We start from the raw sequence: 21444 nt of genomic DNA on the forward strand, positions 1-21444 counted from the left end.
CATAGGTGGAAAGGGTCATTAATTTTAAATTCCTCCAAGTTATCATTTCAGAAGATTGAAGAAAGCACGGCAGCACCTCTGAGTTCTTAGAAGTTTGCAAAGATTCGGCATGACATCTAAAACTTTGCCAAACTTCTATAGATGTGAAATGGAGGGTATATTGACTGGTTGCATCACAGCCTGGTATAGAAATACCAGTGCCCTTGTACATAAAAGCCCATGAAAAGTAGTTGATATGGCTCAGTCCATCATGAGGAAAGCCCTCCTCACCATTGAGTACATCTACATGTAGCGCTGTCGCAGGAGAGCAGTATTCATCTCGGACACCCACCATACAGACCGTGCTGCTGCCATCAGGAAGGTGGTACAGCAGCTTCAGGATCTACACTACCTCCTTTTTGGAACAGTTATTACACTTCAACCATCAGGCTCTTGAACTAGAGAGGATAACGTCACTCGTCCCATCACTGAACTGTTCCCATAACCTATGGACTCACTTTCAAGGACTCTTCATCTCATGTTCGCAATAGTTATTGATTATTTATTTCTTCTTATTATTATATCTTTTCTTTTGTTTTTTTGCATTTGCACAGTTTGTTGTTTTTTTATATTGATTGTTGTCCATCCTGTTGGGTGCATTGAGTTTATTGTGTTTCTTATAGTTACTGTCATTGCTTGCAAGAAAATGAACCGATGGGTTGTATATGGTGACATATATGTACTTCGGTAATAAATTTACTTTGAACTTTGAATTTTATTTAATAGTACAAATTTCAGTCAATGAAGACAATTCTTTGAACCCTTAAAAGAACCAAGTATCAATCCTGTCACAGTTCTAAACTTCAGCAGGATTTGTGGATTTCCCTCAGTAATCCTTCTGACAATTTTTGAATTACATATTATGCTATCTCCCCATTTAGCCTCCTTTTGTTTGTGTGCATCTTGTAAGCCTTTTACAACTGATTAACTCCCAGATGTATTGGCGCGTGGCCAAGTGGTTAAGGTGTCGGTCTAGTGATCTGAAAGTCGTTAGTTCGAGCCTCAGCTGAGGCAAAGTGTTGTGTCCTTGAGCAAGGCACTTAACCTGTGACGACACCTGTGCCAAGCTGTATCAGCCCAAGTGCCCTCCCCTTGGACAACGTCGGTGCCGTGGAGAGGGGAGACTTGCAGCATGGGCGACTGCCGGTCTTCCATACAACCTTGCCCAGGCCTGCGCCCTGGAAACCTTCCAAGGCACAAATCCATGGTCTCACGAGACCAACGGATGCCTATAAATCCCAGATTACATTCTTTCCTGTGCTTCTACTACTTCATCATTTTGCTCTCACGTTAGTTGCTTCTTAATATGAATGATTAAGTTATTTAAAATGAATCATGTGAAGTGATTTAATCAACATTAAATCCTATTTGATCATATGAATTCAGCATTGATTTATACCTCTACAAGAAAACTATTTCAAATATTTCTTTGGAATCAGTATATGAACAAACACCTTTCTGATCTAACTAATGATATGTTACATTGAATTAAAGTTACAGTCACAACTACCCTTTTTTTCTGTTTCCTTAGAACATTAGTTCTTTACACCATCTAGTTTGGTGCAATTAAATATCTTTTTTATGAATGGCCTTCCTGTGCTGTTCCTCGTGTAGCTAGTGCAAGAGTCATTTTATGAAGCACTCCCTGGTACTGAGGCCACTCCTCCTTGACACGGTCAATGATGGTATTGATGGTATGGATTCGACTCTCTTGCTTCTGTAGTTCATTTTTCAGTGCTTCTTCAGATCTGCACTGTTTCATATACTTTCCCTCTTTCACTGCCTGAAGGTGCTTGAGACGGGTCTGTAAAGTCACTATCTTGTTGAGATTCTATATCACGAGAGAGAGAGAGAGAGAGAGTTTATGTACATGGTTTTATTTAATTTTTTTTATTATTTCTACTCATTAATTATTTTTAACAACATGCTAAAGAACTGCCTAGATCTTAAAGTGACAGAGTGCCATTTCTTTGTGAACCTCCCCCACATAGTGAGTTCCAGATTTCAACTTCAGAAGACTTTCGAAAGCAGATACAAAAGGGTGTTTCTCTCACAGAGTAGAAAATAAGAAGTCAAAACATGTTAAAATATTTCCATTCTCATGTACACCCAAGTTGATTTTTAATATAATTGAAAACACATTTCATTCAAATATTTATATTTCATAACTATAATTTGATATGTCCTTTTCTACATTCATTGTACAATCATGTTCAATACATTGTCTCAGAATGTATCAATTACATTCTTATTTCCTCCTTAAACAACACAAGTGTTTTGAGAGACTATTACACAGGGCTTCCATCCTCAGTGTCCAGTGGCAACAGGATCTTAGATCCTGCTCCCTTCCGACAAAGCTTTTGCAGTGAAGTTACTTGTTTGAACTCTCAATCACTATTTTCTGCCAAGTGCACAGTAATGCCATATTGTTTCAACTGTACCTTTTGCAGCATCAGGTAAGTAACCAAAATGTAAGATAAACATAGAGAGTACACTGCAGGAACAAGCCCTTCAACGCACAATGTTGTGCAGAACCAAATAAATTAGTAATCAAATGGCCAACTAAACTAACCCTCATGCCTACAAAATATCCATATCCCTCCATTTTTCTCACATTTGATTTCCCATCTGAACTTTTCTTAAAAGTCCTTAATGTATCTGCCTCTACCACCACTCCAGGCAGCACATTCCAGGAACCATTCCCTGTGTGAAAAAAGCAAGCTTCTCACATCTCCTTTAAAACTAGACCTCCCTCCACCTTAAATGCACGCTCTCTGGCACTAGACATTTCAAATTTGGTAAAAAGATACTGTCTGCCTACTCTATTTATGCCTCCCTAATCTTATCAGATCGCCCCGACCCTCTGCCGCTCCAAAGAAAATAACCCAAGTTTGTCCAACCTCTCATTATAGCACATGCCCACGAGGAAAGCAAACAATAAAAATTAAGTGAGGTCATTTATTTTCCATAAATTACAAAAGCATAATACACACATAATTCATTGTCTAATTTCATGAAACAGTGCAGTGTTGAGTCATGCAGACTCAAGTTTTACTTTTTGAATGTGCTGAGTCAATTTCTTATGCAAAAGGGATCTTAGCATGAAAGCAAAAATAACTGTTATTTAAATGATCCATGTAGAACTGCATAGCAGTAAAAGTTGGGTCAGGACTAGATAAGACTCACCTACAATTACAGTCTCTTGATTTATCAAAATAGAAGCTTGTTAAATATTATCATATTAATTGAATAGTGCTAGTATTTGTAGAATGGTGCCAGAAAAAGGGGGAAAGCAACCTCCACTTGTAAGTTGCATTAATAGAGAATATAGGACCAACCAATATAGTTGGTTGGAAGAATATGTTTGTACCTAGTTCAATTTCCCAGTATAATAGTCTTCAACTGGAAATGAACACATTAAGATGTGCAAAACTGATCAATGAAAATGAACCACTCAAATTTCTCAGTAAATTAGACCAATAACTGGAACCAAAAACAGTCACAATAATGTAGCTCCAAAGAATACTGATATTAGTTCCAATTGTTAATTCACAATCTAGTGCGCTGTGGATATATAGATGGACAACAGTATAACCTGTGATATCTCCAACAATAAATAAGATTGCCAAAGTTAAATATGGACATTGTCAGCTGTCCAAGTTACCATACATACTAGCAATTTTACTATTTCCTGAAGAATTCAGTGAACTTGACTCTCGAGAATGCAGATATGGTCATCGCTGGGGTTACTGTCTGGGGCACATCAAACTTCAGGCCAGGTTAAAGTGTCAAGGCCCGAGAGTTGAAAATGAATGGGTATATAGCTCCACTTCTTAGCACCAATTAAAGAGCCAAGCTAGATTAAAGCAATGAGGCCTGAGAGTAGAAAATGAACTGATGTTCACCTTCATTACTCTACACCGATTAAAGTATTCAGCCAGATTATAATGTCGAGGACCTAGAGTGGAAATGAACTGGTGTTCTTGGTGGCAGCTAAGATCCCCCAACTATGCCCATCCCATCTACCTGCGTTTGACCCATCTTCCTGCCTTGTTGCTACTCCCAACAGGTGGAAGGTACAGGAGTTTTGGTCCCGTGTTGCCAGATTCAGGGGCAACCACTGGGCTCCTGGACCAGCTTCACTCGCCCCAGCCCTGAGCTGACTCTGCAGCCCGCAGTCACTTTTGGGGACTCTGCAGTTGATGTTCTATGTACTATTCGTTTACTTTTTTTATTATTTGCACGATTTGTTCCTTTTTCACACATTAGATGTTTGTCGGTCTTTGCTGCGTGTGGCTTTTTATGAATACTATTGCGTTTCTTTGTTTTGTGGGTGCCTGCAAGAAGATGAATCTCAGGGTTGTACATGGTTTACATACTTTAATAAAAAGTTTATTTTGAACTTTGAACTACCAGCATCCATGGATCATACATAATTTTGTTAACTTTCATGTGGTATGTGAATTGCTGGATGACTAGCAATTCTTTATCCTTAGTTGCTCAGAGTGTTGCCGAGCTGTGTTCTCTTAAACTGCTGCAGTTCCTCCCATGAAGGTATCTATCATATCCTTAATATTCATAATATTATGGATCCAGTTAAGTGGTAAACTCCTGGATTTAACATCCATGATAATGAAGGACCAGTGATATATTTCCAAGTTAAGTTAGCACACGACTTGGAGCAGAAATTATATCTGATTCTTAGCAATAGATTCTAAGTGGTTTTGCAGGTACTGCTGGAGTAGCCTTGGCAAACAACTGAAGGTAGTTTTTAGATGATAAGCACCACAGCCAGTGTATTTAGAGTACTGCAAATGAATATTAGAATGGTGAATGGACGTTTTAGTCCCATGGTGTTGAGTTTCTTGAATGTTGTTGGAGTGACACTATTCCAAGTGCATGATCCCGTCAAACTCCATTGTTTTGATTTTGGCCTGCTGGAGTTGGCCTTTGCTGTTACATACTATCTTAGCTCATTCTATATGATGTTTAGGTCTTGCTGCACAGAAGCATTCACTGCCATACTTTCTGAATATTATTGAGTCATCAGCAGCAACCCCGTTTCTGACATTATGATGCAAGTGATATCATCAATGAACAACTGGAGATGTTTTGACAATAGACAATATCCCAAAGAATTCTACAGAGATGATCTGTGATTTAAATCAGGGACTTCAAATGTAAGGAGGATAGAAAAATTGAGCATCTTTTTTTCAAAGATGAGTTATGAGTTACACAAAAACAAAACTTTACACCTTATTGGGCAAATAGCAATAATACAAAATAGAAAAGAATCCCTTTCTTTATTGATTTTGTCTGATAATCTTTCTTTTATTGCAAATGGGTATTCCTCTGCTTTGTTCCTTATTGACTTTTAATCTTACTGTCATTGCTCCAGTTTGTTTTCAATGTAAATCACTGAGATTTTATTGCAGTAAATGGATATCTTACGTTAAGGGAAATAGGATAGAGAAATGCAATTAAAGTTTCAAATGAATAGCAATTATTCTCTGCCATGAAATGGCATTAAACTAATGCTGTATGATTAGCTTAATTTAATTGCATATAATTATCACATAAAATCTTAGAAATTTCCAAATTAATTATATTTCATTTGAACGTGCCCATTTTCTTCAAATCAAATATGCTTAGTCTTATTTCTTACCATTCCTTTCTTTTCCTGTAGAGATTCTATACTTGCATCAAGTTGATCTACTCTAGATCTCACTTCTTGAATCTGACACTGTTTTTCTCCCAACTTCTCATAAACAGTTCGCTGTGATTTCTTCAAATCTTCAATAGTTCTATCAAGTTCTTCTATATGCTATGAAAGTATGTGGTCAGAAAGATATCAATAACATTAATAATCTGCAGATCTACTGTTAAATTAAGGAAAGTCTAACTTATGCATTGCTTATTTAATATATTTAAAATATCAAGAGAGAACGAGCAATTGCTTTCCAACCAAAAACCATGAATTTCCGCGCTAAAGATGCACAGTCTATCAGTTCTAGCCATTACAGAAGCGCAGATCAGTTCAATGAGGATATGCTAAAATGTTTACTCCACCGAATTGTTTCTCCTCATCATCTTAGGCAGTCTCATGACAATGTCAGTATCATAGATTTAACCCACAGTGTGCAATTGAATGAATTATTAATTAAAATGGACCCCTCAGTCTAAATATTCTTTATGGGCTATGGACTCAACCAGTCAAATAAGCAAAAAAGCCTTCACTGTGTACTGCAACTCAGCTGCTATGGGGTGCAAACAAAAGAACTCATATTATTTTATATGCAAACTAACATATTATTTCATCAAGACAAGTGATAGACAGTATTAATGTGTATCTGGTAGGAAATGCCAGCCATATGCTGTAATATATTTTATTTTATCCATCAACTATAAATGCACTGCAGAGAAATATGAATTGACTTATTAAAGATCAGAAATATTTGCTGTAGTTCTGGCTGATGACAGCTCTTCAGAAATTAATTTACACAATGTGGGATTGGTATAATGAGATTTAAGGATTCAGCCAAATTGATATGTAACTCTCAACTAATGCAATGAGATCCTGTTTCTATTATTACCTTCACAGGTGTGGTAGATTGTGGTGTAAGGGTTTTAAAAAAATAATTATCCAATTTTGTAAAATCTTCCAGTTTCAGCAATCAATCTAAAACGTTAGCACTTAATCCCAAACATGTTCCAGAACGATTGCTTACTCGCAAACGAATATTAATTGCAGGTACCTTCTGTGGATAACACTGTAACATAACTTAAAGAGGAATTAAGTGGAAATATTAAACATCAGCTAAAAAGTAGTTTGTATTTTTTCAATACTTTTTAAAAACTATCTCCATGAAACTTCGGCTAATTAGGGCAGATGCTTAATTGGACCAAAATGTATTGGTGCTGATGTGCCCAATTAATTGGAATCTACTGTACTTTAATATGGAAGTATGTAAGCGGAAAAAAAAAACTAGGACCAGATTTGATTGTTTCACCTTAAGAATAGGTACCAGAGTAGGCACAGTCCGAGTGAATTGCTCTAATGTTATAATTTCAAAGAATTATGATTTTGTAATTGCATATTTTTGGATGTCATGATGATCCTTTCAAATTTATAATATTACAATCCATAATGAATACGGGGCATTGAGCAATAATTTTAAAAATCACAATGTTAAACACAATAGCAACAGAATGATAGTACTTTTAATTTGTCTGGAAAAGCATTTTGGACTAGGTTTGCGGTGGGAAAGAAGAAAATTAAGGTAGAAGAGTGAGGAACAGAAAAGGTAGAACGGGTAGTACTCCTGCTAGTCAATGTTGAGCAGACAGTGAAAGAACTGAGCCTCTGGTTCTCAGTCAAGTTGCTAAATTCAGTTTTTGTGCTTCTGTGAGCTTCACACTTCACTTTATCTCTCTCTTCCCCAGCACGTCTTTCTACCTTCCTAGTAGAAGAGTGAGGAACAGAAAAGGTAGAACGGGTAGTACTCCTGCTAGTCAATGTTGAGCAGACAGTGAAAGAACTGAGCCTCTGGCTCTCAGTCAAGTTGCTAAATTCAGTTTTTGTGCTTCTGTGAGCTTCACACTTCACTTTATCTCTCTCTTCCCCAGCACGTCTTTCTACCTTCCTCCATAACATCACCCTCCGTTGTTCTCTCTGTTTTTCCTCATCCCTAACACCCCTCCCCACTCATATACACATCCCCTTACAGTTACTCGCTTTTTCCTTCCCTCTTATCTGCCTGCCTATCTCTTGCCCATTCCCTGTTCCTCTACCACTCAACAGGAGTGGACAATCCAGCTGTCGAGTTTGGCACCAGTCTTTGGGGCAGGGGCTGGCTGTGTGATCTGTTAATCTTTTCTCTATAAATTATCTGACAGCCCTAACTATTACCTTTTAGACCCTTCTGCTAAAAGTCTGTATTTAAAATGCAGTGTTTCAAGCTTTCACAAAAGTTTGTAAAAGAAAATTTGATAGTTTTGACCAGATCTTGAAAGGACGGGAAGAAATTACTGCGAGCTAATCACTATGAATCCAAATGCCAGGCTACATTAGCAAGAAACGTCTGTGTGAACTGGTGAGGTCATTTAGAGTCATAGAACACTTCACAAAGAAACAGGCCTTTGGCCCACCTGGTCTATGCCAACCTGTTTTTCTGCCTAGTCCCATCTGCCTGCACCCAGATCACAGCCTTCCATACCCTCTCATCCATGTACCTTATGTACCCAAATTCTCTTAAATGTTGCAATTAGATCTAGATCCACCACTTCCTCTGACAGCTTATTCTGCATTCTCACCACCTTCAAAGTGAAGTTCCCCTCAGGTTTCCATTAAATATTTCACCTGCACCTATGACGTCTAGTTCTAGTCTCACCCAAACTCAGGAAAATTCCTGCATGCATTTATTCTATAAATACACCCCTCAATTTTGTACGCCTCTATAAGATCTCCCCTCATTCTCCTACGTTGCTAGGAATAAAGTTTTAACCTTTCCCTGAAACTCAGGGCCTCAAGTCCCAGCAACATCCTTGTAAATTTTCCCTGCACTTTTTCAAGCTTACTGATATCTTTTCCTGTAGGTTGGTGACCAGAACTGTACATAATGTTCCAAATTTGGCCTCACCAATGTTTTACACAACTTCAACATAACATCTCAATTCCTTTACTCAGTGCTCTGATTTATGAAGACCAATTTGTCAAAAGCTCTATTTATGACTCTATATACCTGTAATGCCACTTCCAAGGAATTATGAGTTTGTATTCCCAGATCCCTTTATTCTACCACACGCCTCCGTGTCTTACCATTCACTGTACAAGTCCTACCCTGGTTTGTCCTCCAAAAGTACACACTTCACATCTGTCTACATTAAATTCCATTTGCCATTTTTGCCCATTTTTCCAGCTGGTCCAGATTACGCTGCAAGCTTTGACAGCCTTCCTCACTGTCTACTTCACCCCCAATCTTGGTGTAGGCTGCAAGTTTGCTGATCCGTTAATATAGATGACAAACAACAAACCACCCAGCACTGAACCCTTACCGCACCACACTAGTCACAAGCCTCCACTCAGAGATACAACCATCCACTACTAAGCCAATGCTGAATCAAATTGGCTACATTATCTTGAATGCCAAGTGATTTAACCTTTTGCACCAGCCAACCACATGGGACTTCATCAAAGGCCTTGCTAAAGTCCATGGAGACAATGTCCACTGCCTTTCCTTTAATAACCTTCCTCATTGCCTCCTCAAACTCTCCACCATGCACAAAACCATATTAACCATCCTTATTAGGCCCTGCCCTTCAAAATACATATATATCCTATCTCAAAGAATATCTTCTGATAACTTAACCATGACTAAGATCAGATTCACCAGCCTGTAATTTCTTGACTTACTCTTAGAGCCTTTCACAATCGAACAACATTTGCTCTCCTCAAGTCTTCTAACACTCCAACCATGGCTAAGAATGTTTAAATACCTCTGCCAAGACACCTGCAATACTTACACTAGCCTTCTGCAAGGTCCAAGGGGACACCTTGTCATTTCCTGGGGATTTGCCTCAAGATAGCAAGCACCTCCTTTTCTGTAATCCAGATCCAGTCCATGATCTCACTACTCCTTTGCCTCAGTTCTAGAGACTCTATGTCTGTCTCCCAAGTAAATACAGATGCAAAAAAAAATTATGATCTCTCTTCTCTCTTTCGGTTCCATGAACAGATGACAATGCTGACCTACAAGAGAACTAATTTTGTCCCTTACTATCCTTTTGCTCTTAATATAATATAGAAGCCCTTTTGATTCTTTTGATCTTAGCTGCCACAACAACCTCATGTCCTCTTTCCACCCTCCTAATTTCTGCCTTTAGTGTACTTCTACACTTCTTTATCCTCCGCAAGCGCCTCATTTGATCCTAACTGCCTGATATTTGCCTACTCCTTCTTCATAAAACAAGGTTCCCTAAACTTGTTAGTCTTGCCTTTATTTCTAACAAAAAACTCTAACAAAATTCTGTATTTTCAATATTTCACCGATGAAGGCATCAGTGAGACTTAGAAACATCCAAAGCATCAGGATTACAATGGATGAAATAATTTGAGCTGAGCTGGAAGAAAATAAGTAATACTTAATATTTAACTACATGGATTCATAGAAGTATTCAATCTTGTTTATGTTACCTTTTGCACACCTGCAATGTTCTTGCATAGATCCTGTATTTTGTTACGATAATCATTCCTAGTTGTGTACCTCTTGTCCAATTTTGCCTGTGCTTCACCACGTGTCAAAATGGTATCCCTGCGTAAAACAGCAGCCTCCATGTCACGAATCATTTGCTCTTGCTGTTTCATAAGCTGACTGTAACGTATCTTTGAATCAAGAATACAATTATTTTGAGCCATACTTCAATACCAGAACTGTTCACCAAAAGAATATCAATTTCAAGACGGCTAATGAGTAGTAAATGAAAAGTCTGCTAATTTCCATGATCAAAGAATGGGGTATATAAGTTACTAACACACACAAAATGCTGGAGGAACTCAGCAGGCCAGACAGCATCTATGGAAAAGAGTAAATAGTTAATGTTTCGGGTCAAGACATCAGGACAGCTCGAAATGTCAACTGTTTACTCTTTTCCATAGATGCTGCCTAGCCTGCTGATCTCCTCCAGCATTTTGTGTGTGTTGCTTAGATTTCCAGCATCTGCAGATTTTCTCTTGTTTGGGGTATATAAGTAAGTTATACATGAATTTACTGTTCAATAAATTAAGAAATAAAATTGTAACAGTACTATTTTAAAAATAATTACCATCAGGGATTATTTCACAATTACTTCTATACTTTCTGAATTAAAAGTTTCAGTATTTATGTATGTAATCAATGGACATAACAATGCAACTTATAAGAAAGGATACCGTGACTATCACATAGATAATGGAATATTTTAGTTATGATATGTGTATGATCTTCCTTGGCATTGCTAATTCATGGATACAAGTGGTAAGAAATTGGGGTCATTAGTGCCCATATTTTGGCACATATATTTTCAAAGGTCCAAAATAATATCCCCAGCATATACACCCACTTGTGGTGTGAGTACTGTCGGGTGTCATATGAAAATGTATGCTTGAAAGCAGAGATGCATGTAAAGAAGACTGATCATTGTTACATTGAAGCCCAAAGCGCAATCTTTTACGTTTTTGAACCTCATGAAGCTGAACACAGAGTAGGGATCCTTCACCAGCAAATTTAAAGGTATTATCTACAATTTGAATAACTGATTCCTGCTGTTTTTATAGTTTGTCTGTTGGTACAACTCTACAAGTGTTTGTTGCTTTTTATAATTGTTTTACGCTGCAAAAGTGAATTAAGTAACAGGGGCTGAAAAACTTTCTTTTCTGACTTTTAGATTTCTACAGGGACCAGTTGTATTAATCCTCGATACAGGTATATTACCAGACATTACTACGTTATCCGACATGTTATCGCAATAAAGAGCAAATTTGCTTTTGCACTTTGCTTTTGGATTGCCAAAAGTTAATTGTTAAGTCAGTGTTGTGTGTCATACTTGCAGAGGAACTCACTTCCATTCGATGTATTTCTGTTTTCATGGCTCGTATCTCACCCTGTCCAACCTCTGAGTCAACAGCTGATTTTGCTTCTTTTGCCAGTTGTATTTTCTTCTCCCACAGCATAATCTGACGTCTGTGAAAGCAAATGTATGAAAATATTTTAGAAAATATAAAGAGTTTCATATCAATTGAGGAAATAAATGGTTACAAAAATATGGAAATCAGAATGATTGCTATGCATTGTGTAAAAAGGTTCATTATCAGGATCTTCATTTAAAAATAAAAGTACGAATTTTGTCTTGTTTATTTATCCTGTGAGTTAACTTCAAAGTTACCTTGTGACAAGCGTCAATTATAAATGTTTTCTTTAAAGTATTGAATGGGCGAGTAAATTCAAACATACAAGCTTGTATGTAGTTAAGCTAGATGTATTTGTAAAGGCCTCAAAGTTTCAGATCGTGTGGAATAAAACATTCCTGCTGCTGTTAGCCTACCGCATCTCATGGAAGGCAAGTTTAGTGTAACCAGATTGATCTGAATCTATCAAAGTCAATATGGTAATGCCACATATTATCACAAAGAATGTCCTCAGTTTGAAGATGGTTTTTCACTTCCAGACCTATTATGCAAAAGTTACTTTTACTAAAACTCTACATGGACAGACCTATTGGTTATAGGTAGATGGTGAGATTAAGGCTCAGTCAATTTTCCCTTTTTTCTTCCCCTCATCTTTCCGGACTTTCAGCTATATCCCTCATGACTTGTCTGGCCACTTTAGGAGAGGTATAAGCCACTCTCACAGAAGCCCCTACCCAGAGTACAATCTATGCCGTCACTACCACCAGTTGTTGTTACAAATGGTATTCAATGGAGATGAAAGGTGGTAGGTGGAATTCAGCAGAGGATTTGCTTAACCGTGTTTGACTAGAAGCCATATAATTACAGGTTTCCCCCACCACCCGAAGGTAGAGCATTCCTATGAAATGGTTCGTAAGCCGGAATATCATAAGAAGAAGCAATTACCATTTACTTATATGGGAAAAATTTGTGAGTGTTCGCAGACCCAAAAAAAACCTACCAAATCATGCCAAGTAACACATAAAACCTAAAATAACAGTAACATATAGTAAAAACAGGAATGATATGATAAATACACAGCCTATATAAAGTAGAAATACTTTTCTACAATCATTGCTGCACTGTTCTCCGTAGCGAAAATCTCACGCAAAGGCTCTCAGCAGAAACACTCTCCGGTAATCTTTAAGCTATGAAGCCGTCAAGTCATACCAAATAACACATAAAAATACACAGCCTGTATAAAGTAGAAATAATGTATGTATAGTGTAGTATCACTTACCGGAATTGGGAAGACAGCGCCGAGCACACTGATGATGGTGTGTTAGGCTGAGTCATCGGAGGTTGGGGTGGTGCAGTGGACCCCAACCTCCAGGCCACCAACTGATACCGATCTGCGAGGAATGCAGGGGTGCAGCGGTAACCGGGACGCACCCAGCACATCTTTAAGAAAAAAGCCAAAGTAAACAAGCTAATTAAATAGGTGCTCCCTGCCCGGCCCAGATCAGAGGCGACCCAATCAGCAATCGCCTCTGATCTGGGCTGATATTTACATGCCAGGCGGCACCTAATTAATTAGCTTGTTTATTTCAGCTTTTTTTCTTAAGGATGTGCTGGGTGCGTCCTGGCTACTGCTGCATTCTTCACGGCAATGTATCGGTCCTCAGCCCTGGGGTTGGGGTGGTGAGACACTGGGGTGTCATCTCATCGTCGTCTGTTTCCATCAGGGCAGGCAGGTCACCTTCTTCTAATGTCTGCCTGCCTCGATATTGAAGGTCAAGGTTCGTCGTCTGTTATGGCTGATGTGGAAGGCTTGAAAAACGACAGTATGCTTGACTGCTTAGCCTCGCCCATTTTCCTATCATACAGTTCTTTGTAAGCACTCAAGCCATCTTGCAAATATGCTCTAAACCTACGTACCCTTTCAAAATTAAAGTCATACTTTTCTGCAATCATTGCAGCGAAAATCTCATGCAGTTGCTTCACGTTCAGTTCCTGGATGACTTCACTTTCAGTCCGTTCGCTACTGTATTCGGTTTCGATTGTTATCCTTTCCTCTTCCAATTGCATCAGCTCTTCAACTATCAGTTCTTGGTCATGGGATGCCAAAACTTCTTCAACATCATCTTCGTCAACTTCCACAAGCCAAACTCCCTTTGTCCTTACTTCGTTCACCACGATCGAAACGATCAATTATGTCTAGTTTTACGCTAAGTGTAACACCTTTACAAGCTCTTTTAGGCTTTCCGATACCTTAGAACTCATCTTGCTAACGGCTGCTCACAGGCACGTGTTTAAACAATGCCGGCTAGAATACAGTTTCGTGGGAGGAGCTTAGCTGCTTGGGGCGTGACTGCCTTTTTTCGTAACAGTGAAAACACCTTCTGTTAGCGAAAACAGGTAACTAATGTAGGTCTTTCATAACAGCGAGGTCTCATAAAGCGAACGTTCAAAAAGCAGGGGACACCTGTACATGAAATTCAGAATCAATGCTGATAGCATTCAGGATCAGCTGAGTTTGCACCGCAGAAATTAGGGAAACCACCTGTAAAGTATGACAATGTCAGATGTTGCTCAACTAATCTAAGGGTCAGATTTCTCATCTTAGGTTGGTTCCAACTGGCCATGGAGAAAGCTCAGAGTTAAGAGTTCAGTAGGTTTGACAACCGCACTGTTCAAAGTCAGCACTTTTTTTCTAAAAAAGAGAAATCCAGATTATTTGATTACATTCTCCCAGAGGCACCTAAGCTCATGTCTCCAGATCATGAGTACAAGTCTCTGGTATATTAGCCTAATTTCATAAATAGTACGCTGTTATTCCCTTAAAGTCTGCTTCAGAAAACTGAAAGATCAGAACCAGATCTTTATATATTTCAGATCAGATTCAGTAAGATCAAACAAATCCTGAAGTGGTTAATTATTTATTCATTGCCACCTTCAACATATTTTTGAAAACAAGGTATTAATTGGACACTTGATTCAACAATGTATATGGAATTTGCAAGAATAATTTTAGTTTATGCTGTCCTTTCATCTTCATTTACTGCAGTTGATATATATAATTCTGACGGGATTTGCAGTACAATTAATTCAAAGTTAATTCTAGTAAAATAATACAACTGTATTAATGTCAATTCTAAGTAAACTTTTAATTTAGGGCTTTCAGACTTAACTGTTGCAATATTAATCTGACTTCTCAAATAAAAAAAAATGCAATTAGCAGCAAAAATCAAAGGACACCATGGATGAAATACTCAGAGGGTACACAGTCGAAAATAAGAACAGAAGAAATACAAACAAGAAATAGAACATTTAATTCTTTGTGGCTACTCTATTGTTTAATAAGATCACACTGATATTTTACCTCAATTCCACTACTGCTATACCAACCCTTGTGTTTACACTGCAAAAGTTTTTCTTTTCCGATTGGTAGGATCAACAAGAAACTAGAAATACCGATGGACCTTGAGATTGCAATTTCCTGTCACTTTAATTTTCCTCTCAATTTCTACTCTGACTTTCTGTCAGTGGTCTCCTGCAATAAAGCCCATTGTAGGTTTGAAGTGCAGTACTTCATCTTTGATATACTGCACCTTGAGAGCTCAAGTTGAATCCAACAATTTCAAACAATTCATTTTTCTGATTTGCATCAGACACAGCCATTCTTAATTCAGTTATCCAACTGTAATATTAGCTCAGTTCCTTACTCTTTACAGGTACTGCCTGATCTGCTGAGAATTCTCCTTTTGGTTCAATTTCTGACCCACATTTCATAGATTTAAAATGTCCCTATGTTTTTCCTGTCTCTAATGGGATCACTTTGATAATTCTCGTTTCACTTTTTCAGTAATATTTTGTTTGATCCCTCCATACCTTCCCTTTATAATTTCAAACTAGCTTTTCTCAATGTCCCAGTTGTGATGAAGGGTCTTCAGCCTGAAACATCAACACTGTTTCTCTTTCCACAGATGCTGTCTGACTTCCCGGTGTTTGCAGCAGCTTTTTTTATCATTTCAAATTACAGCATCTACATTTTGTTTTTGACTTTCACATGCACAGGGTTTGGGGTAGAGGAAATGGATCTCCATCACAATGACTTTAATTGGCATGCATGAGTAATATGCTTTTTCAATTCCTGCAACATTGACATAGCACAATTGAATTTACGGATATCTAACAAATAAAGCACACTACATTGTAATGTTTCCTCCCTGAGTCCTCAGTAGCTTTTTGTTTGGTTTACCACACCATTTACTTCAATACTAATCTTCAGCACAATGGAACTGCTCTTGACAATGACCATTACATTTGTGCAGACAGGATCATGTCCAGGGACTTTTCCTCTCATTCCCATCCTGTTTTTCTCTTAAATCTCCAGTCTAAATCCGTTCCTATTTCTCATCCAGCTGTTGACTGTCAGCAACATCATCTGCAATAATGGTATCAGTTCTTATATAACGCTGGAAACATACAGCAAGCACCTGAAGAAAGAGCAGCAGTTAACATTGTATGTTGAAGACCCTTTGTCAGAATTGGAAAGAAGGAAAATAACTTAGTACTTAGCACCAGGGAGAATTGGGGAGGAGGAAAAGTTATGACAAAGAGGATGAAGACACAGTTGTGATGAGCTGTAAATAAAGTAATCTGTCCAATGGTTTAATAGGTCAGTTAGGGGAAAAAGAACATGATCCTTTGTTCATAAAAGTTATGAAATGAAAGCTGTAGAGAGTGAGAATGTAGACAAAGGAATGTGCAGCAGGTCAGGCCGTGCCAAAGGAGAGAGAATAACTGAGAGAATATCACAGATGAATGACCTGGCACATACTTACACCTACAGAGAAAGTGAGTTTCTTTAAGTTATAGAATTATGTATTGAGTTCAGAAGGTTCAATGTGACAAGACAGGAGGTTGCATACTGTTACTCAAACTTATTGGGTCTTAACAATGCAGAAGACCTCATGAAAGAAAAGTCAGAATAGGAGTGTGATGGAGACTTTGGTAGCAAGCAACAAGAAGTTTAGAGTCACCCTTGTGAACTGAATGCAGGTCCTCTGCAAAGTATTGACTAACCTGCATTTTGTTTCCCCAATGCAGAAATCATATTGTGAAGCACAATGCAGTACACTAGACTGGAAGATGTACAAGTGACTCAGCATGATCTGCAGTTTCAAGCTGTTTTCTTAGTTTCAGATTTCCTGTGACGGCTTTTTTGTTATGATTTTCCTTGCTGACTTTGCTGTCTCAAAACCATCTTTCTTTTCCCCTTAGACTACTTCTTTAATATCCACTCCTAAGTGAACCACACAATTCTGCATTAGAAAAATTGAAGGCATTCTCTTCAGACTCCATCACAAATTCCCTTCCCATGATACTGATATCTTGCTTGGTTACCTCCTTGGGCTATTCCAAATTATTCAGAAAGTTGGAATCATATGTGAACTCTGAGCTAATCTTCTAACTCTACACAAAGGCTACCTACTTCTATCTGTGTTACCTCAGCCATCTCCATCATGCCTTTGCCCAACTGTTGCTGAAATTTTTTTTTTGAACAGACTTAACTATTCTAGTTGTTGCTGCAACTGTGCAGCATCCACAAATATGTTTTGTTAAAGAATCTCCATTGCTTATAACTTAACTCTTGCTTTGACTGGCAATACTGGTGTCGCTAACCTATATTTACTCAAGAGCTACCAGCATTTCAATTTTATATTCTTACATCTCCAGAGTTTGCCTCTGTAACTTTCTGCAGCCTATCAAAAAATAAAAACTTGCTTGCCTGCAACTACAGACTTTGAACCACTCTCTTCGCATATACCTACCTACTAATAGCCAACTAGGTGGTTCAAGAATTGGAACTCTCTCCCAGAAATATTCAATCTTTCTAACTCCTTTAAGATTCTCCTTAACTGATTAGAAAATCCCAATCTTTTTCCTTTACCTTGCTGTCAATTTTCATCTACGTTCTCATAAAGCATCATGGGAAGTCACATTTAAGCCACTTAAGATTAATATTATTGAAGCACCTATTGCAAATCCAGAATCTCAGCCACACACATTTATAATTACTCACTCTGCTTCCACAAGACTGTTAAGATGTCTCTCTTTCTCCTCTTTCAGTTGGTCCAGATACTGTTGTTTTGCAATAGATTGTCGCTCTGCATCCTAAGATATAATAAATTATATTTAGCTTGAGGTTTAAGTTAAAGTTTATCCTATATTGTGTACCATTGTGTGCATTGAGATTTAAAAAGCTAACCACTTAAGGGCCTGTACTGTGGTTTTCTATGTTTCGAAAAAGGCAGAATACACATTTGAATGAAACTATTCGGTTTCAACCATCACATACAGTATTTAATTAGTACTACAACAAAATAGACACACATAATTTTTAAACAAATAGCATGTTGATGAACCTTCTATGAAAGCATAATGATAAAGGCAACTTCAGAGTAAATAATCTTAATCAATTTAAATAGAAAATAATAATTACTGTTTGCTTCGCAAGTGTGTATAAAAATAACTCTAAACTTGCTTCTTATGCTTTCTTAATACATCACTAATGGGAAATCAAAACTACTTTAATGAAGTGGAGAACATTTAAAAGCCTCATTATAAAAAGAATAATCAAATTAACAATCATTAAGTCCATTTGACAAATGAAATCTGTCAGACGAAATATATGTGTTCAATATTTTAGAAAGATCGATTACAGCCGGTTATTAGGGTCATCTTGTTAACTTACAACAGTGTTAACAAGTTGAACCTCTTTCACGAAGTTAACAAACTGAAATTTTACAGAAGCTTCATCAGAATAAAGGTGACAGATGAAATGATTCAAAGGAACATTTGGCATTATCATAAAAATTTTTGGAAATGAGCAAAGCAAATGCCAAATGATTCCTCAAATCATCATGCATTGTAACTAGGCACTTCACACATTCATTATGTAATGTGAGACAATAAAAAACAGAAAAAAATTGCCTAATACTAGGAAACAAGTTGAAATAGATTCTGCAATCTTTTCTTGCAACCAATATCAATCTAAGGCTTCTTTAAAGTGGCAGAGAGAGACTACACATAATGCACTATCTCACATTTACTGCTCTCAAAATAAAAACAACTATGTATCATCTAGTCTATTCCTGCTTTTGGACTGCTTAACTTTTACCTCAGTCTGTAAAACTGTACTAATTTATCAATGTGCATGCAGTTCAGCTCATTGATTATTTTATGGATTTCTATCATTTCAACTTTACTCTGATTTAAAATAAATGGATTAGCTTTCACAGACTTTCTGAAAACAGTACATCACTCTTTAAGTCCTTCTTTACCACCTGCTGAGGTCTTCTATAATGATAGACAGATCTGGATCTGTTAACTTGTTTTTTTTTAAATCTTCAATTATGTATTTTCCTTTGACTAACCTTGAGTGATTTTATAAATTCATTTTCCATGAGTACATTATTGTGCTCAAGTGAATCCTTAGCAGAGTTGTTCTTTATTAAAAGTGTGTTAAGCTTCAGCATGTCATTAGACAGGATCTTCATGTGACGTTCAATGTCCTTCTTTACATTTAGTCCTTGTTGTATCATATCTAGGTGGCAAAAAGATGGATGCAAGATTTTATTAGGTCAGGTAATATTGACAAAGTAGATACAAATTTACACTCACAACATGCTGGAGGAACTCAGCAGGTCGGGCAGCATCTGTGACGAAGGGTTCCCTGACGAAGGGTTCTGGCCTGAAACGTTGACTGATCGTTTCCACGGATGTTGCCCAACCTGCTGAGTTCCTCCAGTGTGTTGTGTGTGTTGCTTTGACCCCAGCATCTGCACAGTATTTTGTGTCTAGATACAAATTTGTTGTGAAACAGGACAGTGTGTTGTTAAGTGTGGTTGAAAAGGATCAATAAAGATGGTGCACTTGATCTATATATATCAGATGGAGTGTGACAAATTTTATTCACAACTAACAATTACCAACAGTTTCCCAATAAATCTGGAATATTAATAAGCATTTTTTGGGAAGCTTCCGTTACAGCATACAGACTTAGCTTGTAGAATTACTCATATGCACAACATAATATTCCTCTCCAATTTGTCTTTCATCTTCTGAAAGCAATTATTCATGCATTAGTTGACAGGGAGAAGACCGCTGTGTGCCATTTTAGAGAGATGTGCATAAGTAAGAATACAGCAACAGATTAAAACCTGAGCTGGTAACTAACAGTGTCTTTCCTTTACAGCTTGGAATTACGCCTTACACTTTCGAATATGAATGAGGGGTAAACTGTAGGCCGCATCGTGCCATTACAGGTGTTATCTGCTGCCAGGTCATGATTAGTAGCCAAGCTGCTGAAGTGGACTGCAAGTAATTGATAATAAATATTAAAGTATTTGTTTTCATCACTTTTACAAGAGGGCAGTCTGCTGAATTCTCTGGTAAGCATGGGGAAAGCAAAAGATATGAATAAAATTAATTTTTCCAAACTGTACATTTACATAGTAAATTACATCCACTCTAAAGAAGGAATATACAAAGAAAATTTGAATGCAGAACATCCAAGTTCATGTATAGACTGATTACTCAGATTGTCCTCAGCTTACTTTCAGTGCGGATCTTCTTTTGTTCAAGTACTGTGACTTGTTTCTTCTGCAGTTCCACACTGGCTGTTTGCTGCTCCCTTTCTTGGGTCAGCATGACCAGTTCATGCTGTTGTCGGAGCCAAAATTGTTGCAGTGATGATATTTCTTTGTTATGTTCCTCAATATTTTTGGTCAAGGTTCTGATTTTAAGCTCCTGAGGGCTCAGTTCATGTCCCTGAAGTGTAAAGGTAAACATGCAGTGAATTGAAGTGTTCAGTTCTCTCCTCCTTGTGCTAATTTGAAATTATATATGGGCGAACTTAACAGAAAAAATTGACCTTGAATGCAAAACAAAATCAGATTGCTTATGCAACATGGCCACACTATTTCCAAACTATTTTCTAACAACCAAGACAGGCTTCACCTTGTTTTTTTTTTAAGTAGAAAATCAGAATTAAACTTACATCAAATTAACCTTTAAAAAATTGAAAATCCTCAATAATATTCTCTAATTATTTTCTGTTGGAAGATATTGGACTAATGGCACTTCTAGGTATGATACCCAAGGATCAGCAATTTAGTTGAATTAGCTTTGTCAAAGTTCAAATTTTATGAAATACATATAGCTTCAGTTCAAAGATTTTCCTGAATTATTTTAAGATAAATAGAAATATGACTAAGATAAGGTTAATAATAGCCAGGTTACAAAGACTGGAAGGGTTGAAGATTATCTTTGCCTCCACTAGTGACTGCACAGATTTGGGTATGAACTCATCAGCATCCTTCATTTTCAATATTTTTTCCTTTTCACGAACAATTATATGGCAAAACAATTGTATTTTAGATATTACAATGATTTATTTTTAAAGACTAAAAATTATTTATAAAAGCTGAAAGCAAAATATTGCAGATGCTGGAAACATGAAAGAAATATAAAATACTCAGAAGGCAAGACAGCATCTGCATGGTACAATCACGACTAACGAGGGAGCTTTGTCACGCACCATCATTCAAAATTTGAGCTGCAATTTAAATTATCTATTCCATATCCACTTTAGCATTTCAGTCCTCATCACTGTTCCCTCAAAGTTCAACATAAACTCAAGGAAAACCCAGAACACAATTTGATTGGGCATCGTACAACCTACTGGACTCAGCACT

The 21444-nt window shown here is 37.4% G+C and overlaps 1 protein-coding gene across 3 annotated transcripts in view; it reads right to left on the reverse strand.

Moving 5' to 3' along the window:
* Positions 1–802: 802 nt before the first annotated feature.
* The window catches only part of ccdc40 (coiled-coil domain 40 molecular ruler complex subunit), an 88521-nt gene continuing 67879 nt past the window's right edge, over positions 803–21444 (reverse strand). For 2 of the 3 annotated variants that reach the window (XM_072241979.1, XM_072241982.1), the window contains 7 exons: positions 20305–20518; positions 19123–19292; positions 17769–17860; positions 11636–11756; positions 10232–10420; positions 5705–5863; positions 803–1870 (listed from right to left, as the gene is read on the reverse strand). In XM_072241979.1, the coding sequence (XP_072098080.1) occupies positions 1619–1870; positions 5705–5863; positions 10232–10420; positions 11636–11756; positions 17769–17860; positions 19123–19292; positions 20305–20518 (1197 nt within the window). In that variant the 3' untranslated portion in view covers positions 803–1618. Of the gene's footprint in view, positions 1871–5704; positions 5864–10231; positions 10421–11635; positions 11757–17768; positions 17861–19122; positions 19293–20304; positions 20519–21444 lie in introns of those variants that run through there. The other variant, XM_072241981.1, reaches the window with a different exon arrangement.

The sequence above is a fragment of the Mobula birostris genome, chromosome 24, assembly GCF_030028105.1.
Source record: "Mobula birostris isolate sMobBir1 chromosome 24, sMobBir1.hap1, whole genome shotgun sequence".
NCBI classification, from domain to species: Eukaryota; Metazoa; Chordata; class Chondrichthyes; order Myliobatiformes; family Myliobatidae; genus Mobula; species Mobula birostris.